General features: G+C 36.3%; 1 protein-coding gene and 4 non-coding genes across 5 annotated transcripts; 1 reads left to right on the top strand and 4 right to left on the bottom strand.

Moving 5' to 3' along the window:
* Positions 1–11,828: 11,828 nt before the first annotated feature.
* On the bottom strand, positions 11,829–11,900 carry TRNAG-UCC (transfer RNA glycine (anticodon UCC)). Its single transcript has one exon. It is a non-coding gene; the product is annotated as a tRNA-Gly (tRNA).
* Positions 11,901–11,990: 90 nt separating this feature from the next.
* TRNAG-UCC (transfer RNA glycine (anticodon UCC)) lies at positions 11,991–12,062 on the bottom strand. Its single transcript has one exon. It is a non-coding gene; the product is annotated as a tRNA-Gly (tRNA).
* Positions 12,063–15,330: 3,268 nt separating this feature from the next.
* On the bottom strand, positions 15,331–15,402 carry TRNAG-UCC (transfer RNA glycine (anticodon UCC)). Its single transcript has one exon. It is a non-coding gene; the product is annotated as a tRNA-Gly (tRNA).
* Positions 15,403–18,009: 2,607 nt separating this feature from the next.
* TRNAG-UCC (transfer RNA glycine (anticodon UCC)) lies at positions 18,010–18,081 on the top strand. The gene has a single exon. It is a non-coding gene; the product is annotated as a tRNA-Gly (tRNA).
* On the bottom strand, positions 18,082–19,105 carry LOC135679936 (protein E6-like). The gene has a single exon (XM_065193918.1). The coding sequence runs from the start codon at positions 18,754–18,756 to the stop codon at positions 18,232–18,234; it is 525 nt and encodes a 174-aa protein (XP_065049990.1). The 5' UTR covers positions 18,757–19,105; the 3' UTR covers positions 18,082–18,231.
* Positions 19,106–19,261: the final 156 nt, after the last annotated feature.

The raw sequence follows: 19,261 nt of genomic DNA, 5'->3' as shown, positions 1-19,261 counted from the left end.
GAACCGACCCCAACTCACCCCCATTCCCTCCTCTACTCTTCCAAGACTCCTCCATTCCCACTTCACTCCTCTAAGCCTTCCAAATACCTCCCATTTCGGAGCAAAACATCAAGAATCCTCCCTTCTCTTGAAGATTTCACAAAGGTATTCTCTAAGAAGCTCTTAAATTCTGTTTTGTTCTTCATTTTCTTTAGCTCATCATCATCCCTTTAAAACAGCAGTAGTAATGGGATCTAGAAGATCCTCAAGGGACAAGGGAAAGAGGAGAGTAGTAGAAGAGTTTGATCTCACTCTTTTTGATTCCAAAAACCATGCTGAAAAATTTCTCTCCTTCGAACTAAGAAGCATCAATAAGGGAAAATATGTAGATCTGAATGAACTAAGAGATGTAGAGACTATACATTGGTTTGCAAACCTAAATCTACTTCCCATTTTGCAGATCAACGAACCCATTTATCCTAGACTAGTTCGATTGTTTTACAACAACATGCAAAAAGATGATGAAGAAAGGATATCAACCTATCTCTTAGGACAACACATTTCAATCACTGATAGATTCATTTGTGATATAATAAGTATCCCCATGAAAAGCATAGGACTTTACTTCAAAGGATCATGGGATGAAAACACTATTGGAACATCTTACGTTGACGCCTTAGGAACAATCCTTGCCAATCCTAACATAGAATCTATTTCTAAAAGTTGTGAACATCTAATGCCTTTTAACACTAAGATACTTCATCATATCATGACTAGTATAATTCTTCCTAAGCAATTTCATCATGATGAAGTAAGTCAATTGGAATTAGGAATTATGTACCTAATTATGAAAGAACGTGACATTTGTCTTGGCTATCTGATCCAACAAAACATGTTGGAATTATCTACAAAAGATATGATGCTCCCATATGGTGGAATTATTACTAGAATAATGAAAGCTTACGACATTCAAATACCACTAGAAGAAGAAGTAATGAAATCAGATAGATACAGCATAATAAACAAAAATCTACTTCACCGACTGAGATGTCACTATAGAAACGGAAACTGGGTAAGAATGCCTAGAAGAACTAATCCCCCTGAACCTGAACCTGAACCAGAGCCAGAAACCCCAGTCTTTATGAGTACCCACTCTCCTCCAATCTGTCCCTTTGAGGAAACACATCCGGTTGAGCAGACTCACACATCATCCATCGAAGATATCGGGATTCGGATGGACCGATTTGAGCAACGACAAGAACGGCTTGAACTTCGACAAGATCAAATCCTAACCGAGCTACAACAAATCCATCGACAATTTGACTCTTTATTTAGGCACTTTAATCTTCCACCTCATGAATAAGCTTGTATAAACATCTGATGTTTTTGATATGACATGTTGTAAACTCCTTATGTTATTCATGAAGGACTTTGTCTTTATGGTTACCTGATATGCTGTACATATGTTACCCTGATATGGTTATCTTTGTCTGTGTAAGCATATTTTGCAAACATCTCTTGTTGTTTATCTCGGTTTTTGCACTGAAACTAAAAAGGTTTAAAAACCTATGCCTTGAAAATATGAAGCAACATACCAATGTAAGTTGATAAGTCAGTAGTATGACATTGATATGGTAGCTATTGCTAATATGATTGCTATCATGCCATGTATCAAACAAAAATTTGCATCATACGAGCTGATATCTTACCATGTGATGCAATGCTACACTTGCTGAAATAAAAATCCTGCTATGCAATATGATATAATGCTGCACTTGAAATAATTGTGTTACTACAATTATTCGAATGCTATTACTACTACATGCCTTGACAACGCTTGATCAAATAACATGTTGCAAATTATGTGACAAATATTCTTAACCAAATGCATGTAAGAAGTTCATTTTTCGGGTTGTATGCTAAAAATGGGATGTTCCCGTACACTCTTATGAAAACTCGTTGGAAAATGACTTTCCTCCGTCAAGCAAAAACAATAAAGTGATATATGTGTCATGACTTCCTTTATATGCTTGATCATGCTTTTTGTTGATGACAAAGGGGGAGAAAAATATGAATTGATATACACTATGTCATAGCTGAACTGCCATAATCATATCTATGTCATAGTTGCAAATACTTGAGTGATGCTATAAACAATATTATGCCATCCTTGCATCACCAAGAGATATGTGAACATGTACTATAGTTTGCATCATATCTTGATTTGATATTGTGAAGATAATGCAAACTTGCTAGAAAATCTCAAATGTAAGCATCATGTAAGAAGTCCTTCGTTGCTTTATTTGATTACATGATGATTAGTTACAAACACAATCATACAAACTTGTTGATGTATGTCATGCCTTGACATAATTCTTGAAGAGATACATCATGATAGGCATCATGATGGGAGCATTGATAAGTTTAACTGATCTAACTTATCAATGCGTCACTTGAATTCAAAGGTCTTGAATTCAAGGTTGACTTATCTCAACTATGGCATATAGATAGGGGGAGTTAAGGATAACTCCTTTATCAATTGATTGTCATCATCAAAAAGGGGGAGATTGTTGAATCTCGGATTTTGATGATGAAGTCAATTGTCATTTGTTATCTAATCTATGTGTTGAGATAAGTGTGCAGGATTAACTACGATGAGATTAAGACAAGCAGCAGGAGTTGCGCCGGAGTCAAGATCATGATCACGTTGGGAGTTCGAGAGTTCGACGGAAGTTCGGACGGTCGTCGGAGGTTCAGAGAGAACAGATCCGAGAAGTCCAGAAGCTTGCCAAGCGAAGCTCGTCGGAACTCGCCAAGTGGATCGTCGCAAAGTCCAGGAGTATACCGGATGTCCGCAGGAGGATCACCGAGGGTTATCGGTTGATCGACGGAAGTTGGCCGGAAACTCGCCGGAAGAAACGATTGACGCATCGGAGCAAGCTGCAGGAGTTGTCTTAGAGATAATCGTAGTTAGCACGATGATTAAGCATGAAAATGGGAGGTGATCCCATTAGCTTAATCTTGGGGCAATTGGGCCCCTGAAAAGATTCAAAGTGGGTCGAATGGAGTGAACCATTCGGACCCTGATTGCACCAGGAGGTGCAACCGCCCCAGCCAGGAGGTGCAACCGCCTGGGCTGTGGGGCTGGGAGGTGCAACCGCCCCAGCCAGGAGGTGCAACCGCCAGGGGTGCACGGCTGGGAGGTGCAACCGCTCCAGCCAGGAGGTGCAACCGCCAGGGGTGCACGGCTGGGAGGTGCAACCGCCCCAGCCAGGAGGTGCAACCGCCAGGGTTGCAAGGCTGGGAGGTGCAACCGCTCCAGCCAAGAGGTTGCACCGCCAGAGCTCAAGTTCCGAGCTCTGCCAGGCGATGCAACCACCAAGCTCAGTCTTCGAGCTTTGGCAGTGTGGTGCATCAGCCTGAGCTCAGTCTCGAGCTTTGCCAGGTGATGCATTCACCAAGCTCAGTCTTCGAGCTATGGCAGAATGGTGCATCAGCTTGAGCTCAGTTTGGAGCTCTGCCAAGTGATGCAACCACCGAGCTCAGATTTCGAGCTCTGCTAGGTGATGCAACCACCAAGCTCAGTCTTCGAGCTCTGCCAGGTGATGCAACCATTGAGCTCAGTCTTCGAGCTCTGGCAGAGAAGAAGCAATCGGCAGAGCTCAGTCTTCGAGCTCTGCCAGGCGGTGCCACCTCTCCAGTTGAGAGGTGCAACCGCCTGATCCCAGAAATTCTGGGATTAGATCGATTTGATCGTTTTGAGCTCGAATTTTGAATTGGGTTGGGGCCTATAAATACCCCACCCATTCAGCACTGAAAAGACACAGACCTATACCGAAATTGTGATCTTTTCTGTGATTCTAAAGAGCTCAAAAGTGTTGTAAATCCTTGAGTCTCCTCCTTCTGTTCTTCAAGTTTTCAACTGTAAAGTGAGGAGAGAAAGGTCTGTAAAGGTTGTCTCCTAAGCCTGTCAAAAGGAGAGAAACTGTAAGAGGGAAGTTTGGCCTTCGCCCATTGAAGGAAGGCAGCTAGTTGACGTCGACAACCTCATCGGTGGAGGAAGCCAAAAGTGGAGTAGGTCAAGGCTGACCGAACCACTCTAAATCTCTGGTTTGCGTTTAATTTCGAGCACTCTATCATTACTGCAAACCTCCCTCATCACTACTGCTCTCTGCGCTTTCACGAACAAGTTCTAAGTGCTGTTCTTCCAAATCTGCATTCAGACGTAAACTTGTATTTTCGTACATTACAGTTTACGTTTACGTTTGATTCTGTAGAACTGTTTTCCGCGCTTTTACGAACGAGCTTCCTTGCAGTTTACGCTTACATTTTAATCCTATTAATAACTGCAATCTGTCCTCTACGATTTTACGAACGAGTTTTAACATTTAGACGTAAAACTGCATTCGGACGTAAATCGGCTTTCTTCGCTCAATCATCAGATTTCAGTTTACGTTTACGTCTTGATTTCAACTGCATACTGCCTTCTGCGAATATACAAACGAGTTTCAAAGTTTAGACGCAAATCTGCGTTTAGACGTAAAACTGCGTTTAAACGTAAAACTGCGTTTAGACGTAAATCTGCGTTTAGACGTAAAACTACGTTCAGACGTAAAACTGCGTTTAAACGTAAAACTGCGTTTAAACGTAAATCTGCGTTTAGACGTAAAACTACGTTTAGACGTAAAACTGCGTTTAGACGCAAATCTGCGTTTAGACGTAAATCTGCATTTAGACGCAAAACTGCGCTTAGACGCAAAACTGCGCTTAGACGCAATCTGCGCTTAGATGCAAAACTGCGCTTAGACGCAATCTGCGCTTAGACGCAAACTGCACTTAGATACAAACTGAGAATTTGCTTTTGCATCATAATCGTTTTTGAACGAACGCAGCTTTTTGTTTTTAAATTATTATAAAATTTCCGCTGCACTAATTCACCCCCCCCCCTCTTAGTGCTCTTGATCCTAACATAGAGTACACCTCAACCCCCCCCCCCCCCCCTCAACAAACCTCTCGTCATGCCATCTAATACTTCCCATCAAGAAATACATTCCCTTATTACTCTAGTTTAGTAGCTCCCCATTCCCTCTACTACTCTACTTACTTCTTCACAAATTCACCTTACAATGGCTGATGAAGCAATACCCTCGGAACCATAACTAATGTCTTTGTCTTCTCCTCGACCCAGTGACACCGAAGTATCTCAGTTTGATCAAGTTCGTGTCAATGACTCTCCACCAATACCTATACCTACAACACAACATAACAATCCCATTACACTTGGATATCCTATGACACCACGCTCCAAAAGTGACATTTTCAAACTGTATCAAGTCCTTGACCTTCATGCTGTCATAAACTTTCCGCATGAGCCCATTAAACTCACCACCATCACTAAAGCTCAAAAATCTTCACACCTGTGCAAAGCCATGTGTGAAGATTAGGATGCCCTACTCCATAATTCCACATGGACCCTTGTACTATTTCATCATATATAAAATATTATCAAGTGTAAGTGGGTATTTCGAATTAAGATGAACTCAAATGGATCTGTTGCCAGATATAAAGCGCCTCTAGTGGCTAAATTATTTCATTAATGATATGGTGTTCACTTTATAGAAATATTTAGTTCTGTTATTAAACTGATAATAATTTGACTTATCCTAAGTTTGGTTATCATAAAAGATTGACACATACAAGATGTTAACAATATTTCTCATGATAAATAAATTCTATCCCTCTATAAATAACTGCTCACTTTAATACCATCTCCTATGGCTTCCTTTGTGGGGCAGCACTTCTTCCTAATCTTCCTTCTGTTCGCCATCTCCTCTTCCCCTCATGCTGAAGCTACAATAGTAACGGTGACGCTCACTACAATGCTGATGGTTTCTCTTCGAGCTTCCCCAACACTAAACCCAATGAGAAGTATGGAAGCTATAAGAACAAGAGGTGCTTCTACGATGAGCAATACCAGGTTTCTGGAGAATGAGATGTGCTTCTACGACATTGATGTTGAAAGGAGATAAGGAGCGTATGTTGGTATTGGTGTACGTGGTGACTATAACCATGGCTATGGAGCTTATAATGTTATAAATTGTTCAAATTAGAAAGAAAAAAGAATTTCTTTTCAAAAGATTTATTTGAAAAGGTGTTTTCTTTTATTTTTTGGTAGTTATTTTTTATCTTTTGAGAAATTAGTTAATTTTGAAAGGTTGTGTTTTTGAGAAAATATCTATAAATAGGTATTTGAGAGTAAATTACAAAGATAACTCTTCCATGCTCTTCTTCTTTACTCTCCAAGTGATTGAGTTAGACATTCTCTAATTCCTCTCTGAAGATTTTTTATTGTTTGCTCAATACAGATCTTCTAAAGGCTTGTCATATCCACTAAAACTATTTGCATCAAACCCATAGCAATCTTATTGAGAAGAGGATGCAAATATCGATTTTAGAAAAATATTTATACACGTTTCAAGCCTAAATATCTTTCCTAAAGTATTCTTGATCTTGTGTTTGTTATTTGTTTCCATAGTGTTTTTTATCCTCTTCTTTGTCATATCTTTTTCCCAACAATCTAAAAACAATAGTTGGTGAGTTTATACAAATTCACTATGGAGGATACAAATACCATCAAATTATTGAATCAAGATTTTGTTCGTTTGGATCGTTTTGATGGAACAAATTTTACTTGTTGGCAAGACATGATGAAGTTCATGTTGACTGCTTTGAAGATCTTCTATGTGCTTGATCCAAATCTTCAACCAATTCCTGATCTAACCGATAATGACACCGATAAAATCAAGGGTGAACAAAAGAAAAGAAATGAAGATGAAGTCATGTGTAGAGGACACATTCTCAATACTCCTTCGGACTGGCTTTATGATCTTTATACGGTGGAACCATCTGCAAAAGCAATTTGGAATGCTTTGAAATTCAAATATCATGCCGAGGAAGAAGGTACAAAGAAATTTTTAATTTCTAAATATTTTGATTACAAGTTTGTGGATCGCAAGCCAATCGTGGCACAAGTGCATAAGTTGCAGGTCATTGTTAATCAATTGAAGGCTGAAAAAATTGAACTTCTTGAACCTTTTCAAGTAGGGGCTGTAATAGCCAAGTTGCCTTCATCTCGGAAAGGGTATAGGAAGAAGATTTTGCATGACTCCAAGGATATCATTTTGGAGCAAATTCAAAAATATCTTCGAATCGAGGAGGAGAGACAAGAGCGAGAACTCTTTTTGCAATATAAAAGTAAATGTTGTGAATCAGCCTAAGAATTCCAACAAAAGCAAACAAAACAAGGAGAATCATTTTGGCTCCAAAAGGGATCAAAGAAAATTTAAGAAGCCAAAGAGTGGAGGCTATTTTGTTTGTGGAAAACCTGGTCATTTTGCTAGGGATTACAGATTTAAAAAAGGCTAGAAACCAAAAGTCAACTCCATTGAGGGAGATGATAATATAATCGCTACGGTGAGCGAAGTGAATGCCATATTTGGCAAGGTTTCTGGTTGATGGTATGATACTTGTGCTACTGTCCATATTTGCTATGATAAGGGACTCTTCAAGACTTACAAAGAAGTTACAGAAGGGCAAGAGATTCAAATGGAAAATGAAGTTCGTTCTTAGGTGATTGGCAAGGGAAATGTGGAACTCACTTTCACTTCAGGTAAGAAAGTCACTCTTACTAATGTTCTTCATGTACTAGATATAAGTAGAAATTTAGTGAGTGGGAATCTCCTTGGCAAACATGGAATTAAATCTGTATTTGAATCCGAGAAGTTAATTCTATCCCGTAATGGAACTTTTGTTAGAAAAGACTATTCGGTTGAGGAAATGGTCAAATTATCTATTATTGACAATGATTCTAAAGTTAATAAAGATGTTGCTTCTATTTATATTATTAATTCTTATTCATCATGGCATGATAGATTAGCACATATTGGAATTAGCATGATTAGAAGAATGGTTAAGTGTGGCTTAATAAATTATCATTTTAATGATCTTAATAAATATGAAATTTGTGTTAAATCAAAGATGATGATGAAGAAACCCTTCAAAAGTGTTGAAAGATATACTAATTTGTTAGATTTAATACATTCTAATATATGTGAATTAAATGACATATTAACGAGAGGAGGTAATAGATATTTTATTACTTTTATAGATGATATGTCTAGATTTATATATGTGTACTTATTGAAACATAAAAATGATGCTTTTAATGCTTTTAAGGTATATAAAGCAGAAGTTGAAAATCAATTGGGGAAGAAAATTAAAGCTTTAAGAAGTGATAGAGGAGGAGAATACTTTCCTAATGAATTTAACTTGTTTTGTGAACAACATGGCATAATTCATGAATGTTCAGCACCTAGAACACCTGAGCAAAATGAATTAGAAGAAAAAAAAATAGAACTTATTTAGAGATGATTAATGCTATGTTGTTGCATGCTAAATTATCTTATAATTTGTTGGGAGAAGCTTTATTGGCTGTATGTTATATCTTAAATAGAATTTCCTCTAAAAAGAATAAGATCTCCCCATATGAGTAATGGAAAGGAAGACAATCTAACATTAGTTATTTTAAAATGTGGGGGTGTCTTACATATTGTAAAAATAATGATCCTCAATGGACAAAATTGAGACCTAGAGGAATCAAATATGCATTTATAGGCTATGCCTCAAATAGCAAAGCATATAGACTTCTTAAGTTGGAGTCTAATATCATAATAGAATCTCAAGATATGGAGTTCTTTGAACATTTATTGACTTCTAGTAATAATGTTCATCCTCCAACTAGTGAAGAGTCACTAGTGAAGAAATCTCAAAAGGTTGGTGAGCAACCTAAAATTCCTTTGATTGGACATCAATCAAGTTCACAAGAGGTTTGAGAGCAATCTTATGAATTAAGGAGAAGCACTAATGTACGAAAAGCAAAAACATTATGATCAGATGAGATTGATTCTCAAAGTATTTTGTTTTACCTTGTAGAAGGAACTAATGAGAGAGTATTAAAAATAATTCCTCTTGTTTTACAAGTGGAAGATGATCCTAAAACATTTAAAGAAGCTATGGCTTCTCATGATGCTGCTTTTTGGAAAGATGCTATTAATGATGAGATGAATTCTATTATGTCAAACCATACTTGGGAACTTGTCGATTTACCTTTTACCTCAAAACCTATTAGTTGTAGATAGATATTTTGTAGAAAGTATAATACAAATGATACTCTCTAAATGTTCAAAGTAAGGTTAGTTGCTAAAGGATTTCGACAAAAGGAAGGAATAGATTATTTTGACACATATGCTCCTGTGGCTAGAATCACATATATTAGAATTATTTTTGCTTTAGCATCAATTTTTGATATTTATGTTCATCAAATGGATGTCAAAACGATATTTCTAAATGGAGACCTCGATGAAGAGGTATATATGGAACAACCCGAAGGTTTTGTTCTACCGGGAAATGAACATAAAGTGTGTAAACTTATTAAGTCATTGTATGGTTTAAAGCAGGCTCCAAAACAAATGGCATGAGAAATTTGATGCAATAATTCTTTCTAATGGATTTGTTCATAATATTACAGATAAATGTGTTTATCTCAAAACTTGTGATGACTATATGGTGATAGTTTGCTTTTATATTGATGATATGTTAATAGTGAGCAACAACATAAAAGGTATTGTAAAAACAAAGAGGTTTTTATCTTCAACATTTAAGATGAAAGATCTTGGGCAAGTTGATACCATACTAGGTATCAAGATAAAAAGAAATAGTGGGGGATATGTTTTAAGTCAAACTCATTACATAAAGAAAGTATTGGAGAAATTCAGTCACTTAAAAATCAAAGAAGCAAATACCCCATTTGACCCAAGTATCAAATTAATCAAGAATGTTGGAAGAATAGTGGATCAATTAGAATATTTAAGTGCTATAGGAAGTCTTATGTATGTAACGCAGTGCACAAGACCTGATATAGCATTTATAGTTAGTAAATTGAGTATATTTACTAGCAATCCAAATGTAGAGCATTGGAAGGCTATTGAAAGAGTTCTTGGGTACTTTAAACGAACCAAAAATTATGGCCTACAATACTCAAAATTTTCTGCTATTTTAGAAGGATATATTGATGCAAGTTAGATATCAAGTTTTGGAGATAACAAATCCACTACTGGTTGAGTGTTCACCTTGGGAGGTGGTGCTGTTTCTTGGAAGAGCAAGAAACAAACGTGTATAACTCACTCAACTATGGAATCAAAATTTGTTGCTCTAGCAGATGCAGGAAATGAGGCTGAATGGTTGAGGGACTTTCTATTAGAAATTCCATTGACTTCTAATAGTGTGAATTCAATTTCTATACTTTGCGATAGTCAAGCCACTTTAGCTCGTGCGTATAGTGAAATATATAATGGAAAGTCAAGACATATAAGTCTTCGACATGATTATGTGAGGAAATTAATCAAGAGTGAGATTATTTCACTCACATTTGTGAAAACAAGTGAGAATTTGGCTGATCCATTCACCAAACCTCTTACAAGAGAAGTTGTAAGATCAACATCAAAATGGATGGGGCTAAAACTCCTTGAATAAAAGATCCACTAATGATAACAAACCTACTCAACATTATGAAATGAGTAATGAAGAGTTCAAAGGGTAAGAACAAGTCATTGATATGTGGAGTGGTTCAGCACTTTGAAATATTTTATGAGTCCCGTCTAAAGATGTTAAAGTGCTGGTTGTCACCGAATGAGGGTTGAGTTAATTATACTCTTAATGAAGTTCAGTCAAGTTAGGACAAGTATCTCAAAGAGTGATAAAGATACTATAAGAACTTCACCTATATAAACTTAGAAGTGGTGCTGCTTCGATTGAGAGTTGGAGTTTCTCTCATAAAAGTTCATAAACTTGGATGAGCCCAAGGCCATATTAGGACTAATCAAGATTTTATGAGGAATATGAGAATGTTGTATTTATGTGTGTGGTATCACTGGTGTTATCATGACGAATAACAAATTCAAAGCTTTTATGCTATTTGGGATTTCGACTTCACTTTGTGATGCTTAAACTAATGTAATATTCAAATCGAAAGATATATTACTTTATTCATAAATACTATTTAATCACTTGGAGAAAATTTTAAATTTGAATAAGTGGGGGATTGTTATAAATTATTCAAATTAAAAAGAAAAAAAAATTTTCAAAAGATTTATTTGAAAAAGTGTTTTCTTTTATATTTTGGTAGTTATTTTTTAAAGGTCGTGTCTCTTGAGAAAATAGTTAATTTTTAAAGATTATGTCTTTTGAAAAAATATCTATAAATAGGTATTTGAGGGTAAATTACAAAGACAACTCTTTCATTCTCTTCTTCTTTACTCTCCAAGAGATTGAGTTAGACATTCTCTAATTCCTCTATGAAGATTCTTTATTGTTTGCTCAATATAGATCTTCTAAAGGCTTGTCATATCCACTAAAACTATTTGCATCAAACTCATATCAATCTTATCGAGAAACTCATATCAATCTTATCGAGAAGAGAGTACAAATATCGATTTTAAAAAAATGTTTATACACATTTCAAGCTTAAATATCTTTCCTAAAGTATTCTTAATCTTGTATTTGTTATTTGTTTCCATAATATTTTTTATCCTCTTCTTTATCGTATCTTTTTCCCAACATATAATTGCAGCAGAAACAACAAAGAATGTTATGGGTTCCGTGTAAATGGAGTGTTCACTACTGCTCTTTCTTTCACTCGCATGCATTTCCGTGTTTGGTGATGCCAACCAAAATATCTGTCAAGCGTATGGGTAAAGCAAAAATTAATAATAGAAGGGAAAAAATTTTAATATTGCGTTTGCCGGGAGTCGAACCCGGGTCTATTGCTTGGAAGGCAATTATCCTAACCGTTGGACTACAAACGCGGCTGTTTCAATTTTAATATTGCATTTGCCGGGAGTCGAACCCGGCATTGTAATAAGATATTAATAATAGAAGGGAAAAAATTTTAATATTGCGTTTGCCGGGAGTCGAACCCGGGTCTATTGCTTGGAAGGCAATTATCCTAACCGTTGGACTACAAACGCGGCTGTTTCAATTTTATAGTATAAGACTATATCTTATTACAATGACGATATATATATCGTTTGGCTCATTTGGAGGTTGAGAATATTATACGACCACAACCTCGGCGTCCAATTCAACACCGAAATAAGTCTCCATTATTAATTAATACTTGCATTATATTCAATTATCAAGTGATTCATTGTTTATATATATATATATATATATATATATATATAATTGTTTTGGATCTATAAGACCGATGATTGATAAATTAAATGTGAGGATATCATCGTTTCAACTAAATTGGTTTTGTATAGAAACATTCATGTCATAGTCCAAAATAAATAAATAAATACCTATCAAACGAATGTGGTAACGCAAAAATTGATACTAAAAGGAAAATAAAAAATCATTACTGCGTTTGCCGGGAGTCGAACCCGGGTCGATTGCTTGGAAGACTACAGACGCTTAACGTATTTGTTATTGCAAGACAAATATACAAACATTATCAGCAGGTCACCACCATTTCAACACAATACTACTAAGGAGAGTAAATGATGGTTTTGCGTGCTAAATAATTTGATCATGTGTTGTCAAGAAAGATGTTCAATTGCCTCGTTAGAGGGGTTCACATGTAACCTACTCAACACATACTTATATATAACACTAATTAAACAATAGTTTAATATTGATTTGGTAAGCCTTTCATGCAGCAACATGTGAGACCACATAGGAGAAACGGTCTTAGGATGAATGAAATAAGCCAATCTAATATGAATAAGCTCTCCATATAGCCAAAGAGTCTTATCCTTCTTGTCAATTTGATATGAATAAATCTTATCCTTATTTGATATGAATAAGCTCTCCACTTAGCCAAAGAGTCATATCCTTCACAACATGCTCCAAAAGTGATATTTTCAAACCACATCAAGTTATTGACCTTCATGCTATCATAAACTCTCCATTTGAGCCCATTGAATCCACCACCATCACTAAAGTCCAAAAATCTCTATATTAGTGTAAAGCCATATGTGAAGAATAGGATGCCCTACTCCATAATTCCATATTGACCCTTATATAATTTCATCATATACAAAATATTATCAGGTGTACATAATTCTTTCGAATTAAGAGGAACCCAAATAAATCTATTGCCATATATAAAATACGTCTAGTGGCTAAATGATTTCATCAATGACTCTTGGTGTTGACTTTACAAAAACATTCGGTCCCATTGTTAAATTGATAATAATTCGACTTGTCCTAAGTTTGGCCATCATAAAAAGTTGACACATACGACAATTGGATATTAACAATGCTTTCTTATAAGGGACTCTAACTAAAGATGTTTTTATGCAGCAACCTCCTAGCTTCATCCATTCTCTATATCCAAGTCATGCTTGTAAACTCCAAAAAGCTATTTATAGATTCCGTCAAGCTCCAAGAGCCTGGTACATCAAACTTGGCTCATTTTTGGCATCTACTAGCTTCATTAACTCTAAGTTTTATATTTCGTTATTTCCATGACAATAAAATGGAAGTACAATATATTTACTAGTATATGTGGATGACATTGTCATTACAAACAATAATCCTGTGGAGATCAAGGAATTTCTCAAATAGTTGGCAGATCGATTCTCCATCAAGAATCTAGGAATCTTAAGCTACTTTTTGAGAGTGGAAGCAAAATACACGTCTTTAGGACTCTTTCTATCTCAAATATGCAGAATGCCAACGAGGTTACTACTTCACTCTCTACTATTGAATCACTCAAATTATATGATGGTAGTTCTATTATGGATCCTATACGATACCGATAAGTACTCGACTTCTTATAATGCTTATCTTTTACACGTCTACACATCTCGTTTGCCTCAATAAATTATCATAATTCATGCATCAGCCATCCACTATACATTGGTCTGCAGTAAAACAAATCCTGTGATATCTCAAAGGGACTCAATTATGGACTTCTTCGTAAATACTCATCATTTCATCTCCATGCTTTTGTTGATATTCATTGAGTAGGAAACTTTGATGATATAACATCTAGGTCAGGGTATATTGTCTTCCTAAGAGCAAATCCAATCAGTTAAAGTTCTAAGAAGCCGAAGACAATCGCAAGATCTATAATAGAAGCTGAATACCGGGTCATCACTACCACTACTGCAGAACTCAATTAGGTCACTAATATACTACAAGAACTTAACATCAGTTCTACCTCCACTCCTACAATATATTATGATAACATCGGAGCCATCTACCTATGTGTCAATCCAGTGTTTCACTCATGCATGAAACACATTGTCATTGACTCCACTTCGTCTAAGATTAAGTTGTCAGGCATCATCTGTGTTTCTCACATACATATAACTAATCAACTAGCAGAGTCTCTCACAAAGTCTCTCGCCCACAAAACATTTTTATTGCATCGGTTCAAGATTATCATTCTTGACAAAAGCTTAATCTCGTTACTAGGGCATGATAGAAGATAAGAATTTTTAACTAATTAAAAAAATATTTTTTAACATACTAGTCATGATAGAGAAAATCTCTCCCTCTACCTTTATAAATTACAGCTCACTTTAATAAAATTTATCCATTTTCTTCATCATATTTTCTTGGTCGCATCCTTCATCAATTTTGCAATTAGTAGTTTGGTTTGTTAAAGAGTCTATTGCCTTTCTTCTCTTGCCTAATAATAATAATAGGGTTTTAGGAGTTCTATTTAAGGTTCCTCTAAGTCAAAGAACAACTCAAAGTCTTCGGGCACTGTTTCCCCCTTTCCCCCTCGATCTCCGCATGAACATTCGGCCAGGAGATGGGATATCATAAAACCAGTGGAAGTCTCTAACAGAGGCTGTCCCCAACGAAACAGTCGTCGTCCCCGAGGAGACTTGGCAAGCAGATGTATGGCTGAAGCTACAACAGTAACGGTGACGCTCACTACGATGCTGATGGTTTCTCTTCGAGCTTCCCCAACACCAAACCCAATGAGAAGTATGGAAGCTATAAGAACAAGAGGTGCTTCTACGATGAGCGATACCAGGTTTCTGGAGAACGAGAGGTGCTTCTACGACGTTGATGCTGAAAGGAGATAGGGAGCGTACGCTGGTATTAGTGTACGTGGTGACGATAACCATGGTTATGGAGCATATAATTGCAGGGGAAACAACAGAGTATGTTATGGGTTACGTAAATGGAGTGTTCGCTGCTGCTCTTTCTTTCACTCGCATGCTATGGGTAAAGCAAAAATTAATAATAGATGGGAAAAAAATATATTAATACTGCGTTTGCCGGGAGTCGAACCCGGGTCTATTGCTTGGAAGGCAATTATCCTAACCGTTGGACTACAAACGCTTAATGTAATTGTGTTTGCAAGACAAATATACAATCATTAACAGCAGGTCACCACCATTCATCACTATACTGTTAAGGGGAGTAAATGATGGTTTTGAGTGCTAAATAATTTGATCATGTGTTGTCGAGAAAGATGTTCAATTGCCTCGTTAGAGGGGTTCACATGTAACCTACTCAACACATACTTATATATAACACTAATTAAATAATAATTTAATATTGATTTGGTAAGCTTATACTCTCTTTGTAGCGTAAGAATCTTATCCTTTTGTAGGGTATCTAAATATATGTATTTTTTATGATATATGATATAGAAGTATACGTGCTTGCTATGACGTATAATTATATGTGTCACATATAATTATATATTATGACCTACGATGCGATAATAAATATATATGTTATAACGTATACTGTGATAGTGCACATATATATTTTATGATATGCGATATGAAAGTACATATATATTTTATGATATGAAGTATAGAAGTCTATTAATGTGCTATGATTCCTACTTGTGCACGTATGCATTCTGAGATACTTGGATATAGAATTTGATATTTTTATTTGCATATGTTATGTTATAAGATAAGGTGTTTATCATTAAATATTATATATTTTATAAATTTAATATATTATAATTATAATATAATATATACTTACCTAAATAAAATTATAATAACTTATACCTACTAAGTTATTACTCATCAGGTAAGGATATTAAGACCCCACCCAAGTAATGGGTAGGGACATAAGTATGTACATGAGATTTACAAACAATTTTGTGTTTATAAATTTTAGACATGTGTATGTATTTTCTTTTGGTTAAATATTATAATTATGTACAAGTCTCAAACACTAGTAAATATAAGAGAAACCCTATCGTTTTATTTAACAAGTTAGCATGTTTTAGGATTATCATTTTTCATTATACTCTTGTTGATCATAATAATAAATTAAAATGTGCATCCTGCTTTAGTAATACATATATGGTATATATGAAACTAAGAGTAAGGTATTATAAGTTGGTTAATAGTAATATTAATGCATATAGTAGCTAGGACTTAGCTTTTCTCAAGATGATTCAATGCAATAGATGGATCGATAGTCTTCCGAGAAGATGTGGATAGCTGAGATGAAACCCCACAACTCCCCCGATCTAGAAAAGATAAGACAATGTAGCCATCAACACAAGGACATGAGTAAGAATGATAAGCTCTTTAGGATTATTCGGTATCTCAATGAGATTTGCAGAAGTCATCATGTCAAAGATATGCCTTGACACCATAAGCAACTATCCAAGGGAAACACCACCTCGCGTAGGAAAAATCTTGACACTAAAATCATAATAACATAGCTTAACATCATCCTTACATCCTAGAGTAATTGATGTCATAGGAGGCATGTGCACGACATGTAACTCTACCTCTGGTCTAAGGTGGATAAGATTAGGATGATGATCCTCGACCACCAACTACTATTGTAAAACCTATCTTCAATAGATATGGATTTAAGGACTAAAAATGTCTCTATCCCCTATGGTAGGAGTAATTGGTAAAGAAAAGAGCTCTGGACCAGTAAAAGGGTTGCTCCACTCTTGACCAAGATTGCTCCAAACTCGATGAAATTGTAGAATCAATAAAAATAGATGATTATATAATTAAGACATAAGGATTAGAATAAGAATAATAACTAATTAAATCATATTTAAAATAAATAAGCAACAACATAAAAGATACCCTGAAAGTGGTTTCCAAGCCAAACATACTTTGTGTACAAACTTACCTCTCTTAAAAAAAGGTCATCCTACAATGCGTAAAATAAAATAATATTCTCAATATTCAATGGGAAGTCTAATCATTTATACTCATATCAAAGTAATTTTTATCATCTTAATAAGGAGTTGAACATTATGTCATCATGGAGAGATAGCTAGAGGACTTCTCGTCGAATGGTTCAAGGCCCTCGACGAGGATTCATACAATGTATGATTCTAATGAGAAATGAAAAAGAAAATAACATCGAGCCAAATAAGAAATTAAAAGGGAAAGAGAATATTTTTATAGGCTAGAAATAATCAATTTGAGAAAGTCCAACGGAAAAAAAAAGGATAAAAACAATAACTAAAAATGCTGAAAGACTAATGTTTACAAAGGTCCTCAAAAAGACTTTGCATTAAACTCCATGAAATCCTCAAACAAATCATAAATTTGATTAAACATGAAAGAAGACAACAAAGAATTCAAAGAAAATCTAAATAAAAAATAAAAAAATTACTTAACACAAGAAATTGGAGAAAAGAGCGAAGACATCCTCTCCCAATGATTTACCTTCCATGCTACTATAGAAGATCTCTAACACCCTCGTCCAAGTCATTGAAGACTATAAATTATAAAATATATTAAGGTGAAATATATATATATATATATATATATTATATCACTTGATAATTGAATATAATTCAAGTATTAATTAATAATGGAGACGTATTTTGGTGTTGAATTGGACGCCGAGATAATATTCTCAACCTGCAAATGAGCCAAAGGATATCGCGGCATCTGCTAAATTATTAGTTCCTTATATACTATAAATAACAGTAACACAGCCGCGTTTGTAGTCCAACGGTTAGGATAATTGCCTTCCAAGCAATAGACCCGGGTTCGACTCCCGGCAAACGCATTAATAATATATATATATTTCCTTTTTATTATTAATTTTTGCATTACCCATACGATTGATAGATATTTTGGTTGGCATCACCAAACACGGAAATGCATGCGAGTGAAAGAAAGAACAGCAGCGAACACTCCATTTGCTCCGTTGGGTCGCTCATGGAACGTACTCCTCGCCTTCTTGGTTGCCCTCGTACCTGTTTCCCTCGCTGTTATATGCTCCATAACCATGGTGATCGCCACCACCTACGCCAATACCAGCATATGCTCCGTATCCCCTCTCAGCATTAACGTCGTAGAAGTACCTGCCGTTCTCCAGAAACCTGGTGTCGCTCATTCCATATTGATCCTTCCTGTAACCGTAGTTTGGGCGGTACATTGATTCCCTGTTCTTATAGGTTCCATACTTCGCATTGGGTTTGGTGTTGGGGAAGCTCGTAGAGAAACCATCAGCGTCGTAGTAGTGAGCGTCCCCGTTGCTGTTGTGACCGTAGCCATACGTCTCCTTGCCAAGTCTCGCTGCCTTCTCGACTTGAACAGCCGGCGTCTCCTCGGGGACGACGACTGTTTCGTCCCGCGTGACCTTGCTGAAGGCCCGACTCTCTCTCGCGTGGACACGAGGGGAAAAGACGGCGAACAGGAGGAGGAAGGTTAGCAACGAGTGCCGTACGACGGAAGCCATGGGAGGAAGGAGGTAGAGATGGCGAACTGGGGACGTAGCTTCGGGTGTAATTTATAGGAAGAGACAGACGGGCACTGGCTTTCTGGTGTCTATCTCCTGCCGCATGTTCATGCGGAGATTGAGGGGGGAATGACGGGAACAGTGCCCAAAGACTTCTGGCTGTTTGCTGGCTAAGAGCAACCTTGAATAGAACTCCTATTGCTATTAGGGTGGATAGGAAGCAAGAGAGATGTGGCCTACTTGATTGTTCCTCGGTGGCGTACAGCTCTGTAAGGTTTTGCTGAAGCCACTGCCAATGATATTGAAGTCGGACCAGCACTTTGTGGCATCAACGGCGTTGATACCGGAGGACATTTATGGCTAGGTAGTTGGTTGCCAGAGAATCAGTATTTAAGGCACTTTCAATAGAAAAAATAATATTAATGTAAAATTTGATCATCCTATCTGAATGTAAATTTAGAGTCATCCAATGTTCATTCCATGTCAATTGCAGATCGATCTCAAT

The sequence above is a fragment of the Musa acuminata genome, chromosome BXJ1-7 (genome assembly GCF_036884655.1).
Source record: "Musa acuminata AAA Group cultivar baxijiao chromosome BXJ1-7, Cavendish_Baxijiao_AAA, whole genome shotgun sequence".
NCBI lineage: Eukaryota > Viridiplantae > Streptophyta > Magnoliopsida > Zingiberales > Musaceae > Musa > Musa acuminata.
The sequence above is the reverse complement of the archived record's forward strand: the minus strand, read 5'-3'. Positions and strand labels throughout refer to the sequence as shown.